The sequence below is a fragment of the Rhinatrema bivittatum genome, chromosome 7 (genome assembly GCF_901001135.1).
Source record: "Rhinatrema bivittatum chromosome 7, aRhiBiv1.1, whole genome shotgun sequence".
In the NCBI taxonomy this organism is placed as follows: domain Eukaryota; kingdom Metazoa; phylum Chordata; class Amphibia; order Gymnophiona; family Rhinatrematidae; genus Rhinatrema; species Rhinatrema bivittatum.
This window is the reverse complement of record NC_042621.1, coordinates 301,395,498-301,410,803: the sequence shown is the minus strand read 5'-3', so window position 1 is coordinate 301,410,803 and position 15,306 is coordinate 301,395,498. Positions and strand designations below refer to the sequence as shown.

The following is a 15,306-nucleotide window of genomic DNA, read 5'->3' as shown; positions in this document are numbered from 1 at the left end:
AGCTCCTAGATACTCCAGGGACTGTGACGGCACTAGGTGGCTCTTTGCCAGGTTCACCACCCAGCCAAGTAATTCAAGGGTCCTCCGAATTTGCCTTGATAAGCCAGTTGTCCAGATAGGGGTGCAGCAGAACTCCTTCTTGATGCAACGCTGCTGCCACCACCACCATCACTTTGGTGAACATGCGAGGCGCTGTCACCAAACTGTAGGGAAGAGCCCGAAGCTGAAATGCTGACCCAGAACCATGAACTGCAGGAATCATTGATGATCTGACCAAACAGGAATGTGTAGATACGCCTCCATGAGATCCAGAGATGCCAGAAATTCCCCCTTGTGGACAAGTGCAAGGTGTTGCACATAGGGAAAAATAACCCTTGCTGTAGTTACACGATGTTAGGTTCCATATTAGGAACTACCACCCAGGAAAAAGATCTAGGCATCATAGTGGATAATACTTTTAAATTGTCGGCTCAGTGTGCTGCAGCAGTCAAAAAAGCAAACAGAATGTTAGGAATTATTAGGAAGGGAATGGTTAGTAAAACGGAAAATGTCATAATGCCTCTGTATCACTCCATGGTGAGACCGCATCTTGAATACTGTGTACAATTCTGGTCGCCGCATCTCAAAAAAGATATAGTTGCGATGGAGAAGGTACAGAGAAGGGGCAACCAAACTGATAAAAGGGATGGAACAGCTCCCCTATGAGGAAAGGCTGAAGAGGTTAGGGCTGTTCAGCTTGGAGAAGAGACGGCTGAGGGGGGATATGATAGAGGTCTTTAAGATCATGAGAGGACTTGATCGAGTAGATGTGAATCGGTTATTTACACTTTTGGATAATGGAAGGACTAGGGGGCATTCCATGAATTTAGCAAGTAGCATATTTAAGACTAATTGGAGAACATTCTTTTTCACTCAACGCACAATTAAGCTCTGGAATTTGTTGCCAGAGGATGTGGTTAGTGCAGTTAATGTAGATGAGTACAAAAAAGGTTTGGATAAGTTTTTGGAGGACAAGTCCATTAACTGCTATTAATCAAGTTTACTTAGGGAATAGCCACTGCTATTAATTGCATCAGTAGCATGGGATCTTCTTGGTGTTTGGGTAATTGCCAGGTTCTTGTGGCCTGGTTTGGCCTCTGTTGGAAACAGGATGCTGGGCTTGATGGACCTTTGGTCTGGCCCAGCATGGCAATTTCTTATGTTCTTATGTTCTTGTGCACAGCTGCTATCACCGACCTCAGGGTCTCCATCTGGAAACGTGGAACCTTGCACGCTACATTTACTCTCTTTAAGTCCAGAATTGGCCGAAAGGTGCCCTCTTTCTTCGGAACCATGAAGTAAATGGAATATCTTCCTTCAGCTCGCTGGTCCCTGGTGACTGGAATTACTGCCCCTAACTTTTGCAACTGGTCTAGTGTCTCTTGACCACCAATTGCTTCCCTGTGGAGTCGCAGGGGGAATCGCAAAACATATCGTGGATGGGCTGAGCAAATTCTAACACGTAGCAGTTACCTATTACACTGAGAACCCACTGATCCTGGGTAATTTAGGCCCACTCTTAAAACCGTGCCAAGCGACCCCCTGTAAAAGGAACGGCAAAGTGGACCAGCCTCGCCTCATTGCGAGGATTTAGGCCCAGCTGCACCACCACCTGTGGCTGCCCTGAAGGGTCTTTGACCCCCCTCGAAAGGACTGACCCCAGGATTGGCCTTGGGGAGAGAACTGCTTCTACGGACCTGCAGCTCCCCTCGTCGAGCGAGACCTCCTACTATCCCAAAAATGAGACAAAAGGTCCGACAACCTGTGGACCTTATTCTCGCCAAGATCTTTCATCAACTGCTCCAGGTCCTCACCAAACAAAAGTCTGCCTTTGAAAGGAAGAGACCCCAACTGAGCCTTGGTCGACACATCTGCCAACCAGTTCCATAACAACCTCCTGGCTGAAACAGCGGATGCCATAACTTGTGCTGAAGTTCTAACTAGGTCATACAAAGCATCCATTACATATGCTACCATTGCCTCCAACTGGTCAGCCTTACTAGCCTCCTTGCCAGACTTTGACTGACCTTCCTGAAGCTGTTGTACCCAATGCAAATGAGCCTTCTGCATAAAACTGGAGCAAATTGCTGCACATAAACCCAGAGATGACACTTCAAAAATCCTCTTGAGGTGAACCTCCAATTTCCGATCCTGAACATCCTTCAAAGCCGCAGACCCTGCAACTAGGATAGTCATCTTCTTGGTAACAGCCGACACTTAGGAAGGGAAATAGCTCTAGGGTCTGTTCGGGCAAAGGATAAAGCTTAGTCACTGCCCTCCTGACTCTCAAGCCGGCATCAGAAGCAGACCACTCCCGTTCCACCAACTTCCTCACCGACATAGGGGTCCGGCAAGAGCCTTCCCTTATTATAAATCTATCTAGGACCGGATACGCCCCCTCCATATCAGAGTCCTCCTGCGGCAACTTCACTCCAAGTTCCTCAAGAACTTGATGAAACAGATCTAACTCCTCTTTCCGAAACAGGCGGACCACTTTAGGGTCATCACCCTCGGAAACCGGGATCTCCTCCAGATCATATCCCAGATCTGTACCAACTGCATCCGGATTGACTGCCGAATTGTGTGAGAGAGGAACCCCCAGGAGCCCCCTCTGAGTCAGCTGACTTCTCACCAGCTGGATCAGAGCTCAACAACCGCTAAACAAAAGATGGCCGCTTCCAAGGATGGTCTGGAACACACATCCAGACCTTCAGAAGGTCAGGTCCAGGTCCCCAGCCCTGCAGCACTTGCCTCCTGCTGAGCTAGATAAGTGTCATGCAGAAGCAAAACTAAGTATGCAGAAAAGGGCTTGGCAGCACCAGCCACCGGATGAGAGGACCCCATGACTGGCAGAATGGGCTCTTCAGCTCCATCTGCACCCCCTGCTCCTCCTCGAGATCAGAACTGGGGAAAGCCTCAGGGGAAAATCCCTCCTGCCCCTGTCAACACAGTGCAGGCTGCATGTGCACTCAAAATGGCAGCCGTTCCCACTCCGATGGGAAAAGGATCCCCGAAGCTTGCTGGACCCCAGCACGTAGGAGCAGCTGCAAGCACTAACCTCTCTTTTGCCAGCATCAGGCCCTTGGAAGGCCCTTTGCCACCCTATGAACAATCCAACCAGAGGCTGAATTGATTTAGACATGCACGAGCTGTGCCGCAAGTGTGGCAAACAGAGCCGTGCACCATACCAACCCAGTGGGGAAAAAATACCTCCGAAAGCACCTCAGCCTGCCAACATAACAAGAAACACGGCAAACTCGCCACACAATCCCCGTCCACTCAGACAGTAGAGGCAGGAAGCCGTCCTTTCAGCACCTCCAATTTCCAGAGCAAGCTCTGCTTTATTTTTTAAATAAACTTTACAAGACCTACATCCAAGGATGGAACACAGAACTGCTACAAGCCAAACTCCAAAAGGACAAAAAAGCAGAAAAAGAAGACAATCTACTACCCTGAGCCTGTTGCCACCTAAGCAGCCTCGTGAAGGGGAAGGATCTGGACCACCAGATTTGCACCCCACAGAATGAAGGAGTGAGTGTACAAAAGGGTCACCAACCCCCAGCTCATCTACCTCAACCAGATAGGGAAGGATCCACTAGAACGCAAACACCCCCTGGGAGAAAGGCTTGTAAGATCAAACCACTCTCCTGACTTCAGAACTGCAGGTTTTGCACCATCTACCTTCTGCTGGAGTCAGAGAAATACTGAGAGGGCTACAGGTGGCACACGTGACTATGTAGCAGTGTCAGTAAAACTTTCTCTGTCTCCATCTGCTGGCAGGGATGCAAAACCCAGGAGTCTGGACTCAGCTGGATACAAACAGGGAACGTTTATTTCATCCAGTTAGGAATTTGTGGAGTCAGAAAAGTATCTGAGTATCATGTTTTGCTTTCACAATAAAAGAGACTTGCTGAGCTTTCTTTCCCAGCCCTCTCTCCCCCAGTTCATAAACCTTTAAGATTGGAAAAACAAGTGAAGGTGATAAACATACATTTTTGGCTTGAGCTTTGAAGGCTGAAGACTGATTCAGGTTATTGCTTCTCATATTATGGATATTTTATGGATTTGTGGGCCCTGGGATGTAAATTAGCAGTACAAAAAGGTGCTGATCCTAGGATGTGTGTGAACCATTGTATTTGACGACTGCATTTTGTACTTTCTTGGTTTTGCTCTCTTGTTTGCAACCTAACTTTTTCTGTAGGGCATGCAGAATGGGGAAGGAGGTTGATTCTCTTTCAGCCTAACTAATTGTGCGACAGTGTGCACAAACCAGTGATCAGAAGTCCATTCTTGGATCTTGAGACCATTAAACTTGTTTTATATTTTTCATTTTAGACAGAAACTTCAACTTCAAAGCCCTCGGAAAGTGCAGTGGAAGAACTGAAAGGTATACTGGTAAGAGCTGCTTCTGCCACTCTTTGACTAGAGCTGTGAAACCCCCTCCTGCCCTCATCCCAGCAAACACCCCACACACGCATATATGTGTGCTACTTTGTATTCTTCATAGCCACACAATTACGCACCCTGTACGTCAGAGCAAGGAAAGCAAAGTTGCTTACCCGTAACAGATATTCTCTAAGGACAGCAGAATCCATAGTCCTCACACTTGGGTGATTTCTGCTAATGGAGTCCAGGCAGGAGCTTTTCTCAAGTTCAATATTAAAAAAAAAAATTAAAAAAAATTCTGTACTGAGCATGTGCAGGACTTCACACTCTCATGGTGTGTTCACGGGGCGCTTCTCAGTTCAGTATAAAGCTATAGAAACCAACTCCTAGGGGAGGTGAGTGAGATTGTGAGGATTATGTATCCTGCTGTCATCGGAGAACAACTATTACAGGTAAGCAACTTTGCTTTCTCTGAGAATAAGTAGGATATGAAAGTCCATATGCATGGAAATCCTGAGCTGAGGTTGCCCTGAAATAATGGGCAAACATGTTTTTGTTGGTAGCAGGCCATTTTGTAAGTTTTTGTTGTTGTAGAGGCAAACTGAAAATCATAAAAATGGGCCCTGAGGTATGGAGTTTGAAGTAGTTTTAAACACCAAATAAACCATAGAGGGCAGATTCCTACTGTCATGTCAGAAATTCTTATTCACACAGTAATGGGATGTGAATGTGTGGCTGGAACTTCACATTACAGCTTTACATATCTCTGGGGACCTTTTCTTTTCAGTTTTTATTTTATTTTCCCTGGGAATTTCAATGTTTTATATAAAAAAAAAAAATCAGTGGAAAATTCACCTTTACATTTATTTTTCTCATGTGTTATAACAAAATCATTTTTCCACTGTATTTTTTTGGTATAACATTGAAATTCCCAAAGGAAAATAAAATAAAAACTGAAAACAAAGGTCCCTACATATCTCTTCAATGGAGGCTGATTTTAGGTGGCTGCCACCACCCTGGGTCTGACACTATGGGCCATGACAACGCCCATCCAGATTCAGACCTGCCTGGTCAGAACAGAAAATTGCGTTATGAATAGGTTTTGACATGCATAAATGCACTTTAAGCGTGTAAATGGACTTTTGTGAAATTGTTATGATATACGCTTCATATATGGGGTGGATGAGTAGCCTAGTTCATAGAGCAGTGGGAAACCAGGATTCAAATCCCACTGCCGCTCCTTGGGTCCTTGGGCAAGTCACTTTACCTTCCATTGCCTTAGATACAAACTTAGGTCTAGATTCATCAAATTGCTATATTTATTGCGGGAATATGGTATGTTAACAGCCACAATAAAAATAAAGGGGCATGGTTAGGCAAATTTTTGACATACCGCATCGCATAAGTAAAAATCGTAACCTGCAATAATGTTTGGTGTCACGGGACGCAGTATTGTGGTGTGCGACGCATTAGCGCGTCACGTGTTCAAACCGGGAGATACGCACACAAATTGGATTGGTACGCACAGAACTGGGTTTCAAAGCCGCCCACATATACACATATCTCCCACTATGCGCACCTGTGAAAAGTATCGAAAAAAGGGGTGGGGCATAGATATGTGGGGGGAGGCTAATAGAAGTGTGCCTCTTAACTTTACTACTGGAAGCAGGATTTGCGCGCACATGTGCGCGTATTTTTCAAATAGGGTGCATACGCTTTCAGCTTATCTGATACCATGTGCGCATAAACACGCCTATGTAATACAATTGCAGCCGCCAATATAACATAGGCGTGTGTATGTACGCATGCTATCAGGCTGTTAGCGCGTACATGTGCATCCTATTTGAAATGTGCGCGCAAATCCTGCTTCCATAACATATGTGGGCCAGTGAAGCACCAGTAGCCCACAACAAGTATCCTTCCCCCTAACACAGAAGATTTAGGAAGAAAAGGCAGGTATTTTTTTGGCCCAGCAGGGCTGTGTATGTGTGTGTGAGAAAAGCTCTCATTTTATCACTTGCAATAATAGCTGCGACCCACAATAACAACGGCTATCTTGCGATAATAACTTTTTTCCCCTCTATCACAAAAAAGTGTTATTTCCGACATTAAATCCCACGTTAGTGTGCATTAAATTTTCGCAACATGCAGTAGGAGTCCATTTGCATAAAAAGCTAGCTTTTGCATACTCATATTTGCTAATGCGTGACAGTAAAAAGATTGCCGTTTATCATGTGTTAGACCTCTTTTATCATGCGATGAGGTCCTAACGTGATTTGATGAATGACCCTGTTAGATTGTAAGCCCTTTGGGGATAGAGAAATACCCACAGTACCTAAAATGTAATCCGCTTTTAAGCGCTGAAAAGTGGAATATAAATAAATGCCTTTATTTCAAAAACTTATATTCTGCTGATCTTCCAGTCTAAGTGGATTACAACAGTAACACAATCCACTAAAACAAAGAAAATCACTTCAAAATTGTGCATTTTATTTATTCACAACAACCCAAGAGAGAAAGAAAGAAATGAAAGAAGAAACCCAGGAGAAACTATGCTGTACCCCGGGATAAGGTGAAAAAATATGATTTGAGAAGCTTTCTAAAACAAAGCAAATCTGTTTCAGATCATTACTCCTCAGGAAGATTGTTCCATAAAATAGCGTCTGCTATATAGAAAATCTGTTTCCTAGATTCTGTGAGGCGTACCTGGCTTAAAGTTGGAATCTCCAGTAGGTGAGGCGAGGAAGAGTGAAGGCAAATAAGAGGGAGCACGTTCATGAAGGGCTTTAAAAACCCACAGCAGTGTTTTAAACTTCACACGCCAGCAGACGGGCAGCCAGTGCAGATTCGCCAGAACTGGAGAAATATGGTTGCGCAGGGGAGTACCAGTAATAAGCCAGGCCATAAAATCTTAAATCAGCTGGAGCATGTGAAGGTAGGTGTTGGGAAGACCCAAAAACAAAATATTACAGTAATCCAGCGATAACACAAGAGACTGTGTAACTGTATGAAAATCAGAGTAACTGATTAACGGCTTTAAAGGACATAATAAGTGGAGCTTATAATAAGGTGACTGCACTAGCTTGTCAATATGCGGATGCATAGATAAGGAAGAATCAGTAACAACCCCCAAAATTACATACCCTTTGGACTGGGATGGTATGTCCATCAAAACAGAAATGTGGAGGAAATTCCCCTGGCAGACCCCGGGATAGCAGCACAGTTTCTGGTTTTTGGTTTTTTTTTACAGAAACTGTCATGCATCCCGTCCTTAATCCTTGACAAACCTGTGGATAGCTTTTCCAGTGCTGCAGAGAGAGAGGAAATTTGAAAAAAAGAACAGAATATCGCCGCATAGAGTTTAAATGAGACATCCAGCTCAGAAAGAACAGCACAAAGCGGGGCAAAAAAACCCAACAAAAAACAAAGAACATTTTTATGAAAATTATCCCCATGGCTGTTTTGTGATCCAGACTGTGCAAGGCTTGTTCACTTTTGTGGACATGTGGCCTGTGGAAAAATGTTGGGAAGATGATTGATTAAGGTAGACGTCTGACACTATTTTAGGCAGAATGCATATACAGATCTCCCACCCTACTTTGCAAAAAACGTTGTGTAAGGCCTGGAGTTCACTGATTGCAACCAAAAATATGATCTTCCAGGTCAGGTTCATTAGCTCACAGGAGTCTAATGGCTCAAGGGGAGCTTTCATCAGCTGGGTTGGTACCATGTTGAGGTCCGAAGACATAGTGGCAGGCTTGATAGGCTTCAATAGATGGTGCACATAAACTGAACAACTAAAGGACACACCAGATACTGCTGAGCACTCAACTCAATGCAGCTCTGGAAATCCGGATTCTGCTGTGGGGGACAGACTAACCTGAATGACCCAGGAGATCCCACTGTCGTTCTAACACCAGATATTGTGTTCCAGTGTAAAAGTAAAGTTTACTGAATTAAAATCAACCAGTTCAGTAATGCAGCATAATTAAAGCACAAGTAGTAGTCCAATGTAGCAGATTTAAAAATAGGGGGAAAAAAGTCTCTAAGCAGGCAACCAGCTCACTTTGAGTAAAGTGTAGTGAGAAAACTTAGACTTCCCTTGGCTCCTGAAAAGATCTCCTTTCTCTCAGATACTTCGCAGAACTCAGGAATTCTCCTGGATGCAGATTCTCAGATACCTTGTTGGTGAGAACTGTCTCTTGAATGAGTTTCTTATTCCACTGACCTAGGAATAGTAACCTTCCAGAAACAACTCTCGAGGTCCCTCCTGGAATCTACCTCCAAAATGTGAAAAAAAAAGAGTCCCCCTATGCTATTGGTTGTCCTTTCCCTCCTTAGGCCTTGAAGAGTGTAGCCCCTTAGCTGCTTTTCTATGCTCCCTGGAATACGTCTCTTCCCAGCTCTAATCTGCTCCCCCCATCAGTAATTCCTAAAGTCACCTACATAATTCCTGGAAACTGACACACCCTTTTGGGGATAGACTCTTACTATCGCTCAAAATAGGAATACCTCCCTTGGAACTTCTACGGCTAGAAGTTTTCTCTTTATCTTATGGTGAAGCCTAGTGGGCTTTATATACATGCTGGTGGTAAGTGCCAAATGGGTTCATCGTCAGACCAGATTCTAAAATATCTAGAAGTTATTCAAGCAATTTGTATACGGGACAGGCAAAAGGGTATATGGCCTTGTCCTCACACCACAAATCAAACTACATCTATATGACTTCCTTGTGGCATTCCTTCTAGAAGCCAGAACACAAGACATATCCTAAGAAAGGTTCGGGGAACAGAATACTAACCTCTCAACATCCAGGCTGTGAGGGGTAGGGATCTGATGATGGGATGAAACATTGTTTCTTGATACTTTTATTTAGTATCAGGAAGTTCAATTCGTAATCACATTTCACCAATTTTGATAAATTTACATTGTCTCCCAGCTGAGCAATGTGTGCAGTTAAAATACTGACCCTAGTTCACCATGCTGTATATGGAGAAAGCCCAGTCTATTTGAAGAGGATTGACTATGTCCCTTCAATCTATTAGTCAGAATTTATTGTTAATTCTGGATGCTAGAACTATACATTTGAAAACAACTAATCATTGAGCATTTTCTTGTATCACTCCTATTCTTTGGAATGGATTGCCTTCAGAACTCCATTTGCTTTCTGATTATAAAATATTTCATAAAGCATTGAAGACTCATTTATTTAATGAGGCCTTCAGGAGGTCTTGAAGACTGATGATAATTTTATTTTATTTTATATTCTAATGTGATGTTTATTTGATGTGATATGTATTGATGATTTAAATTACTTGGTTTGATTTAATTTAATTTAACTAGTTGCCATTTTAACTATCTTGTTGTTGTATTTTAATTTGCTATAATCCGCCCAGAGCAGACAGTTAGAAAAAAACTGAAAGGTGCAGCTGCAAAGGTTAAAAGTGTTCAACAGGCTTGGGCATTGTTTAAAAATACAATCCTAGAGACACAGTCCATATGTATTCCGCGCATTAAGAAAGGTGGAAGGAAGGCAAAACCATTACTGTCATGGTTAAAAGGTGAGGTGAAAGAGGCTATTTTAGCCAAAAAAAATCCTTCAAAAATTGGAAGAAGGATCCATCTGAAGAAAATAGGATAAAACATAAGCATTGTCAAGGTAAGTGTAAAACATTGATAAGACAGGCGAAGAGAGAATTTGAAATGAAGTTGGCCATAGAGGCAAAAACTCATAATAAAAACGTTTTAAAATATATCTGAAGCAAGAAACCTGTGAGGGAGTCAGTTGGACCATTAGATGACAGAGGGGTTAAAGGGGCTCTTAGGGAAGATAAGGCCATTGCAGAAAGACTAAATGAATTATTTGCCTCCGTGTTTACTAATGAGGATGTTGGGGAGATACCAGTTCCTGAGATGGTTTTCAGGGGTGATGAGTCAGATGAACTGAACGAAATCACTGTGAACCTGGAAGATGTAGTAGGCCAGATTGACAAACTAAAGAGTAGCAAATCATCTGGACCGGATGGTATGCATCCTAGGGGTCTGAAGGAACTCAAAAATGAAATTTCTGATCTATTAGTTAAAATTTGTAACCTATCATTAAAATCATCCATTGTACCTGAAGACTGGAGGGTGGCCAATGTAACCCCAATATTTAAAAAAGGCTCCAGGGGCGATCCGGGTAACTATAGACCAGTGAGCCTGACTTCAGTGCCGGGAAAAATAGTGGAAACTATTCTCAAGATCAAAATCGTAGAGCATATAGAAAGGCATGATTTAATGGGACACAGTCAACATGGATTTACCCAAGGGAAGTCTTGCCTAACAAATCTGCTTCACTTTTTTGAAGGGGTTAATAAACATGTGGATAAAGGTGAACCGGTAGATGTAGTGTATTTGGATTTTCAGAAGGCATTTGACAAAGTCCCTCATGAGACGCTTCTACGAAAACTAAAAAGTCATGGGATAGGAGGCGATGTCCTTTCGTGGATTACAAACTGGTTAAAAGAAAGGAAACAGAGAGTAGGATTAAATGGTCAATTTTCTCAGTGGAAAAGGGTAAACAGTGGAGTGCCTCAGGGATCTGTACTTGGACCGGTGCTTTTCAATATATATATAAATGATCTGGAAAGGAATACGACGAGTGAGGTTATCAAATTTGCGGATGATACAAAATTATTCAGAGTAGTTAAATCACAACCAGACTGTGATACATTACAGGAGGACCTTGCAAGACTGGAAGATTGGGCATCCAAATGGCAGATGAAATGTAATGTGGACAAGTGCAAGGTGTTGCATATAGGGAAAAATAACCCTTGCTGTAGTTACACAATGCTAGGTTCCATATTAGGAGCTACCACCCAGGAAAAAGATCTAGGCATCATAGTGGATAATACTTTAAAATCGTCGGCTCAGTGTGCTGCAGCAGTCAAAAAAGCAAATAGAATGTTAGAAATTATTAGGAAGGGAATGGTTAATAGAACGGAAAATGTCATAATGCCTCTGTATCGCTCCAATGTGAGACCGCACCTTGAATACTGTGTACAATTCTGGTCGCCACATCTCAAAAAACATATAGTTGCGATGGAGAAGGTACAGAGAAGGGCAATCAAAATGATAAAGGGGATGGAACAGCTCCCCTATGAGGAAAGGTTGAAGAGGTTAGGGCTGTTCAGCTTGGAGAAGAGACGGCTGAGGGGGGATATGATAGAGATCTTTAAGATCATGAGAGGTCTTGAACGAGTAGATGTGACTCGGTTATTTACACTTTCGAATAATAGAAGGACTAGGGGGCATTCCATGAAGTTAGCAAGTAGCACATTTAAGACTAATCGGAGAAAATTCTTTTTCACTCAACGCACAATAAAGCTCTGGAATTTGTTGCCAGAGGAGGTGGTTAGTGCAGTTAGTGTAGCTGGGTTCAAAAAAGGTTTGGATAAGTTCTTGGAGGAGAAGTCCATTATTTATTTATTTATTTATTTATTTATTTATTTATTTAGGCTTTTTATATACCGACATTCTCGATACAAATATCAAATCAAGTCGGTTTCCATAGAACAAAACTGTCGCGGTTAAGGCGTTACATTAAACAGGCGTTACATAAAACAGGGTTTCTGAACATAAGAACATAAATATTAAATAGACAACAATAACTTGTCAAAATAACGTGGATAAATGTAGGGATTAGCTAAGAAGGAGGGTAGGCTATATAGGGGTATACAGGTAACAGAACAATGTTGAATGGTATATACAAAGAGTAATGCATGAGCTAAAGAACTGATGCATCAGTAATGGAGTCTTTCAAAGCAAGTGGGCTGTCCAGATAAGGCGTGGTCGGGCCTTGAGGGGATATGGGCGGTTGAGGAAATAATAGAGGGCTATTTTGTTCTTTGACCGGTGTCGGAGTGTTCCTGCGATTCTGGATAAGCTTGCCGGAAGAGCCACGTTTTTAGGTTTTTCTTGAAAGTTAGATGACATGTCTCTTGGCGTAGATCTGGCGGTAATGAGTTCCAGAGGGTGGGCCCGGCTGTGGAGAGTGCTCGTTTTGTTAGTGAAGTTTTGATCGGAGGAGCATATAAGGAGCCTTTGTAGTTGTATCTGATGGGTCTTTGTGATGTGTGAGGGCGTAGTTGTGAGTTTAGATTTAGCCATTAATGGCTATTAATCAATTATACTTAGGGAATAGCCACTGCTATTAATTGCATCAGTAGCATGGGTTCTTCTTAGTGTTTGGGTAATTGCCAGGTTCTTGTGGCCTGGTTTTGGCCTCTTTTGGAAACAGGATGCTGGGCTTGATGGGCTCTTGGTCTGACCCAGCATGGCAATTTCTTATGTTCTTATGTTCTTAGTCTGACAAGTGGGTGTAAAGAAAGTGGGTGGATGAAAGCTGAGGAATTCCCCAACTGAATGAGCTTCCTGGTAGAAAATTCCCATAGTTGCTGAGGGCTTCGAAACAGGCCACTCATGAATGCATAATAAACATAAACCTAAATCGTCGCAGCCAGTATGGGGCTATTAGAATCATGGTTCCCCTGGTCTCTTCTGAGTTCTAATGTTTTCAAGACCAGAGATATTGGAAGATAATCATACAGAAAAATTTGTCCCCACTTAAGGAGAAGGCATCTGAGGCTAGTATGCTTTGTGACCACCTCTTTGGACAGAACAGAGGAACCTTTCTGTTCAAAGGAAACACAAACATATCCAGTTTCTACTCCTCTGTCCAGGAACGACTGGTGTGGTTTGTTTTTATTGCCTGGTAGATACATGTCCCTTAGATTTATTCCTTCAGAACTAACCCAGATCCACATTCCGACAAACTTTCAGCATGGGAGATCCTATTCCTCCCAGCTTGTTTATATAGTACATGGCTTCTTGGTTGTTGGTCTGTATTAGGACAATTTTATTGGCCAGCTGACCTCAGAAAGCGCTTAGATTGAAGAAGTAGTGATTTTCCTGAGGAGACCACACTCCCTGCATGTGGAGTCCATTTACAAGAGCACCCGAGCCCAGGTGTAGGAATTTGGAAGGATATTCCCCTGGTTGAGCCTTCAGGACATTAAGTCCCCTGAGCTGCTGAATGAGGCGGTGTGGCGCTTTATGTCCAGGATGGCATAGAGTCCAACAGGATAAACATCCTGCATGAGACTGAATACAAAATTGAATCTTTATGGGTAGAAATCCCTTGTGTGTTGGGGAAGACTATAGTGATAGGAGTATACTACCATCCACCTGGTCAAAATGGTGAGACTGATAGTGAAATGCTAAGAGAAATTAGGGAAGCTAACCAAATTGGTAGTGCGGTAATAATGGGAGACTTCAATTACCCCAATACTGACTGGGTCAAATGTATCATCGGGACACGCTAGAGAGATAAAGTTCCTGGATGGAATAAATGACATTTTATGGAGCAATTGTTTCAGGAACCGACAAGAGAGGGAGCAATTTTAGATCTAATTCTCAGTGGAGCACAGGATTTGGTGAGAGAGGTAACTGTGGTGGGGCCGCTTGGCAATAGTGATCATAATATGATCAAATTTGAATTAATGACTGGAAGGGGGACAGTAAGCAAATCCACGGCTCTCGTGCTAAACTTTCAAAAGGGAAACTTTGAGAAAATGAGAAAAATTGTTAGAAAAAAACTGAAAGGAGCAGCTACAAAGGTAAAAAGTGTGCAAGAGGTGTGGTCATTGTTAAAAAATACCATTCTAGAAGCACAGTCCAGATGTATTCCACACATTAAAAAAGGTGGAAAGAAGGCAAAACGATTTCCAGCATGGTTAAAAGAGGAGGTGAAAGAAGCTATTTTAGCCAAAAGATCTTCATTCAAAAATTGGAAGAAGGATCCAACAGAAGAAAATAGGATAATGCATAAGCGTTGGCAAGTTAAATGTAAGACATTGATAAGACAGGCTAAGAGAGAATTTGAAAAGAAGTTGGCCGTAGAGGCAAAAACTCACAGTAAAAACTTTTTTAAATATATCCAAAGCAGAAAGCCTGTGAGGGAGTCAGTTGGACCGTTAGATGATCGAGGGGTGAAAGGGGCATTTAGAGAAGATAAGCCCATCGTAGAAAGATTAAATGATTTCTTTGCTTCGGTGTTTACTAAAGAGAATGTTGGGGAGATACCCGTTCCGGAGAAGGTTTTCATGGTAATGATTCAGATGGACTGAACCAAATCATGGTGAACCTAGAAAAGATGTGGTAGGCCTGATTGATAAACTGAAGAGTAGTAAATCACCTGGACCGGATAGTATACACCCCAGGGTTCGGAAGGAAGTAAAAAATGAAATTTCAGACCTATTAGTAAAAATTTGTAACCTATCATTAAAATCATCCATTGTACCTGAAGACTGGAGGATAGCAAATGTAACCTCAATATTTAAAAAGGGCTCCAGGGGCGATCCGGGAAACTACAGACCGGTTAGCCTGACTGCAGTGCCAGGAAAAATAGTGGAAAGTATTCTAAGCATCAAAATCACAGAACATATAGAAAGACATGGTTTAATGGAATAAAGTCAGCATGGTTTACCCAAGGCAAGTCTTGCCTCACAAATCTGCTTCACTTTTTTGAAGGAGTTAATAAATATGTGGATAAAGGTGAACCGGAAGATGTAGTGTACTTGGATTTTCAGAAGGCGTTTGATAAAGTTCCTCATGAGAGGCTTCTAGGAAAAGTAAAAAGTCATGGTATAGGTGGTGATGTCCTTTCGTGGATTACAAACTGGCTAAAAGACAGGAAACAGAGAGTAGGATTAAATGGGCAATTTTCTCAGTGGAAGGGAGTGGGCAGTGGAGTGCCTCAAGGATCTGTATTGGGACCCTTACTTTTCAATATATTTATAAATGATCTGGAAAGAAATACGTCGAGCGATGTAATCAAAT

General features: G+C 42.6%; 1 protein-coding gene across 3 annotated transcripts in view; it reads left to right on the top strand.

Annotated features, from left to right (window-relative positions):
- The window catches only part of SHTN1 (shootin 1), a 237,435-nt gene that overhangs the window by 169,525 nt on the left and 52,604 nt on the right, over nucleotides 1-15,306 (top strand). For all 3 annotated transcript variants that reach the window (XM_029610484.1, XM_029610482.1, XM_029610483.1), the window contains exon 14: nucleotides 4,375-4,434. In XM_029610484.1, the coding sequence (XP_029466344.1) occupies nucleotides 4,375-4,434 (60 nt within the window). The remainder of the gene's footprint in view (nucleotides 1-4,374; nucleotides 4,435-15,306) is intronic.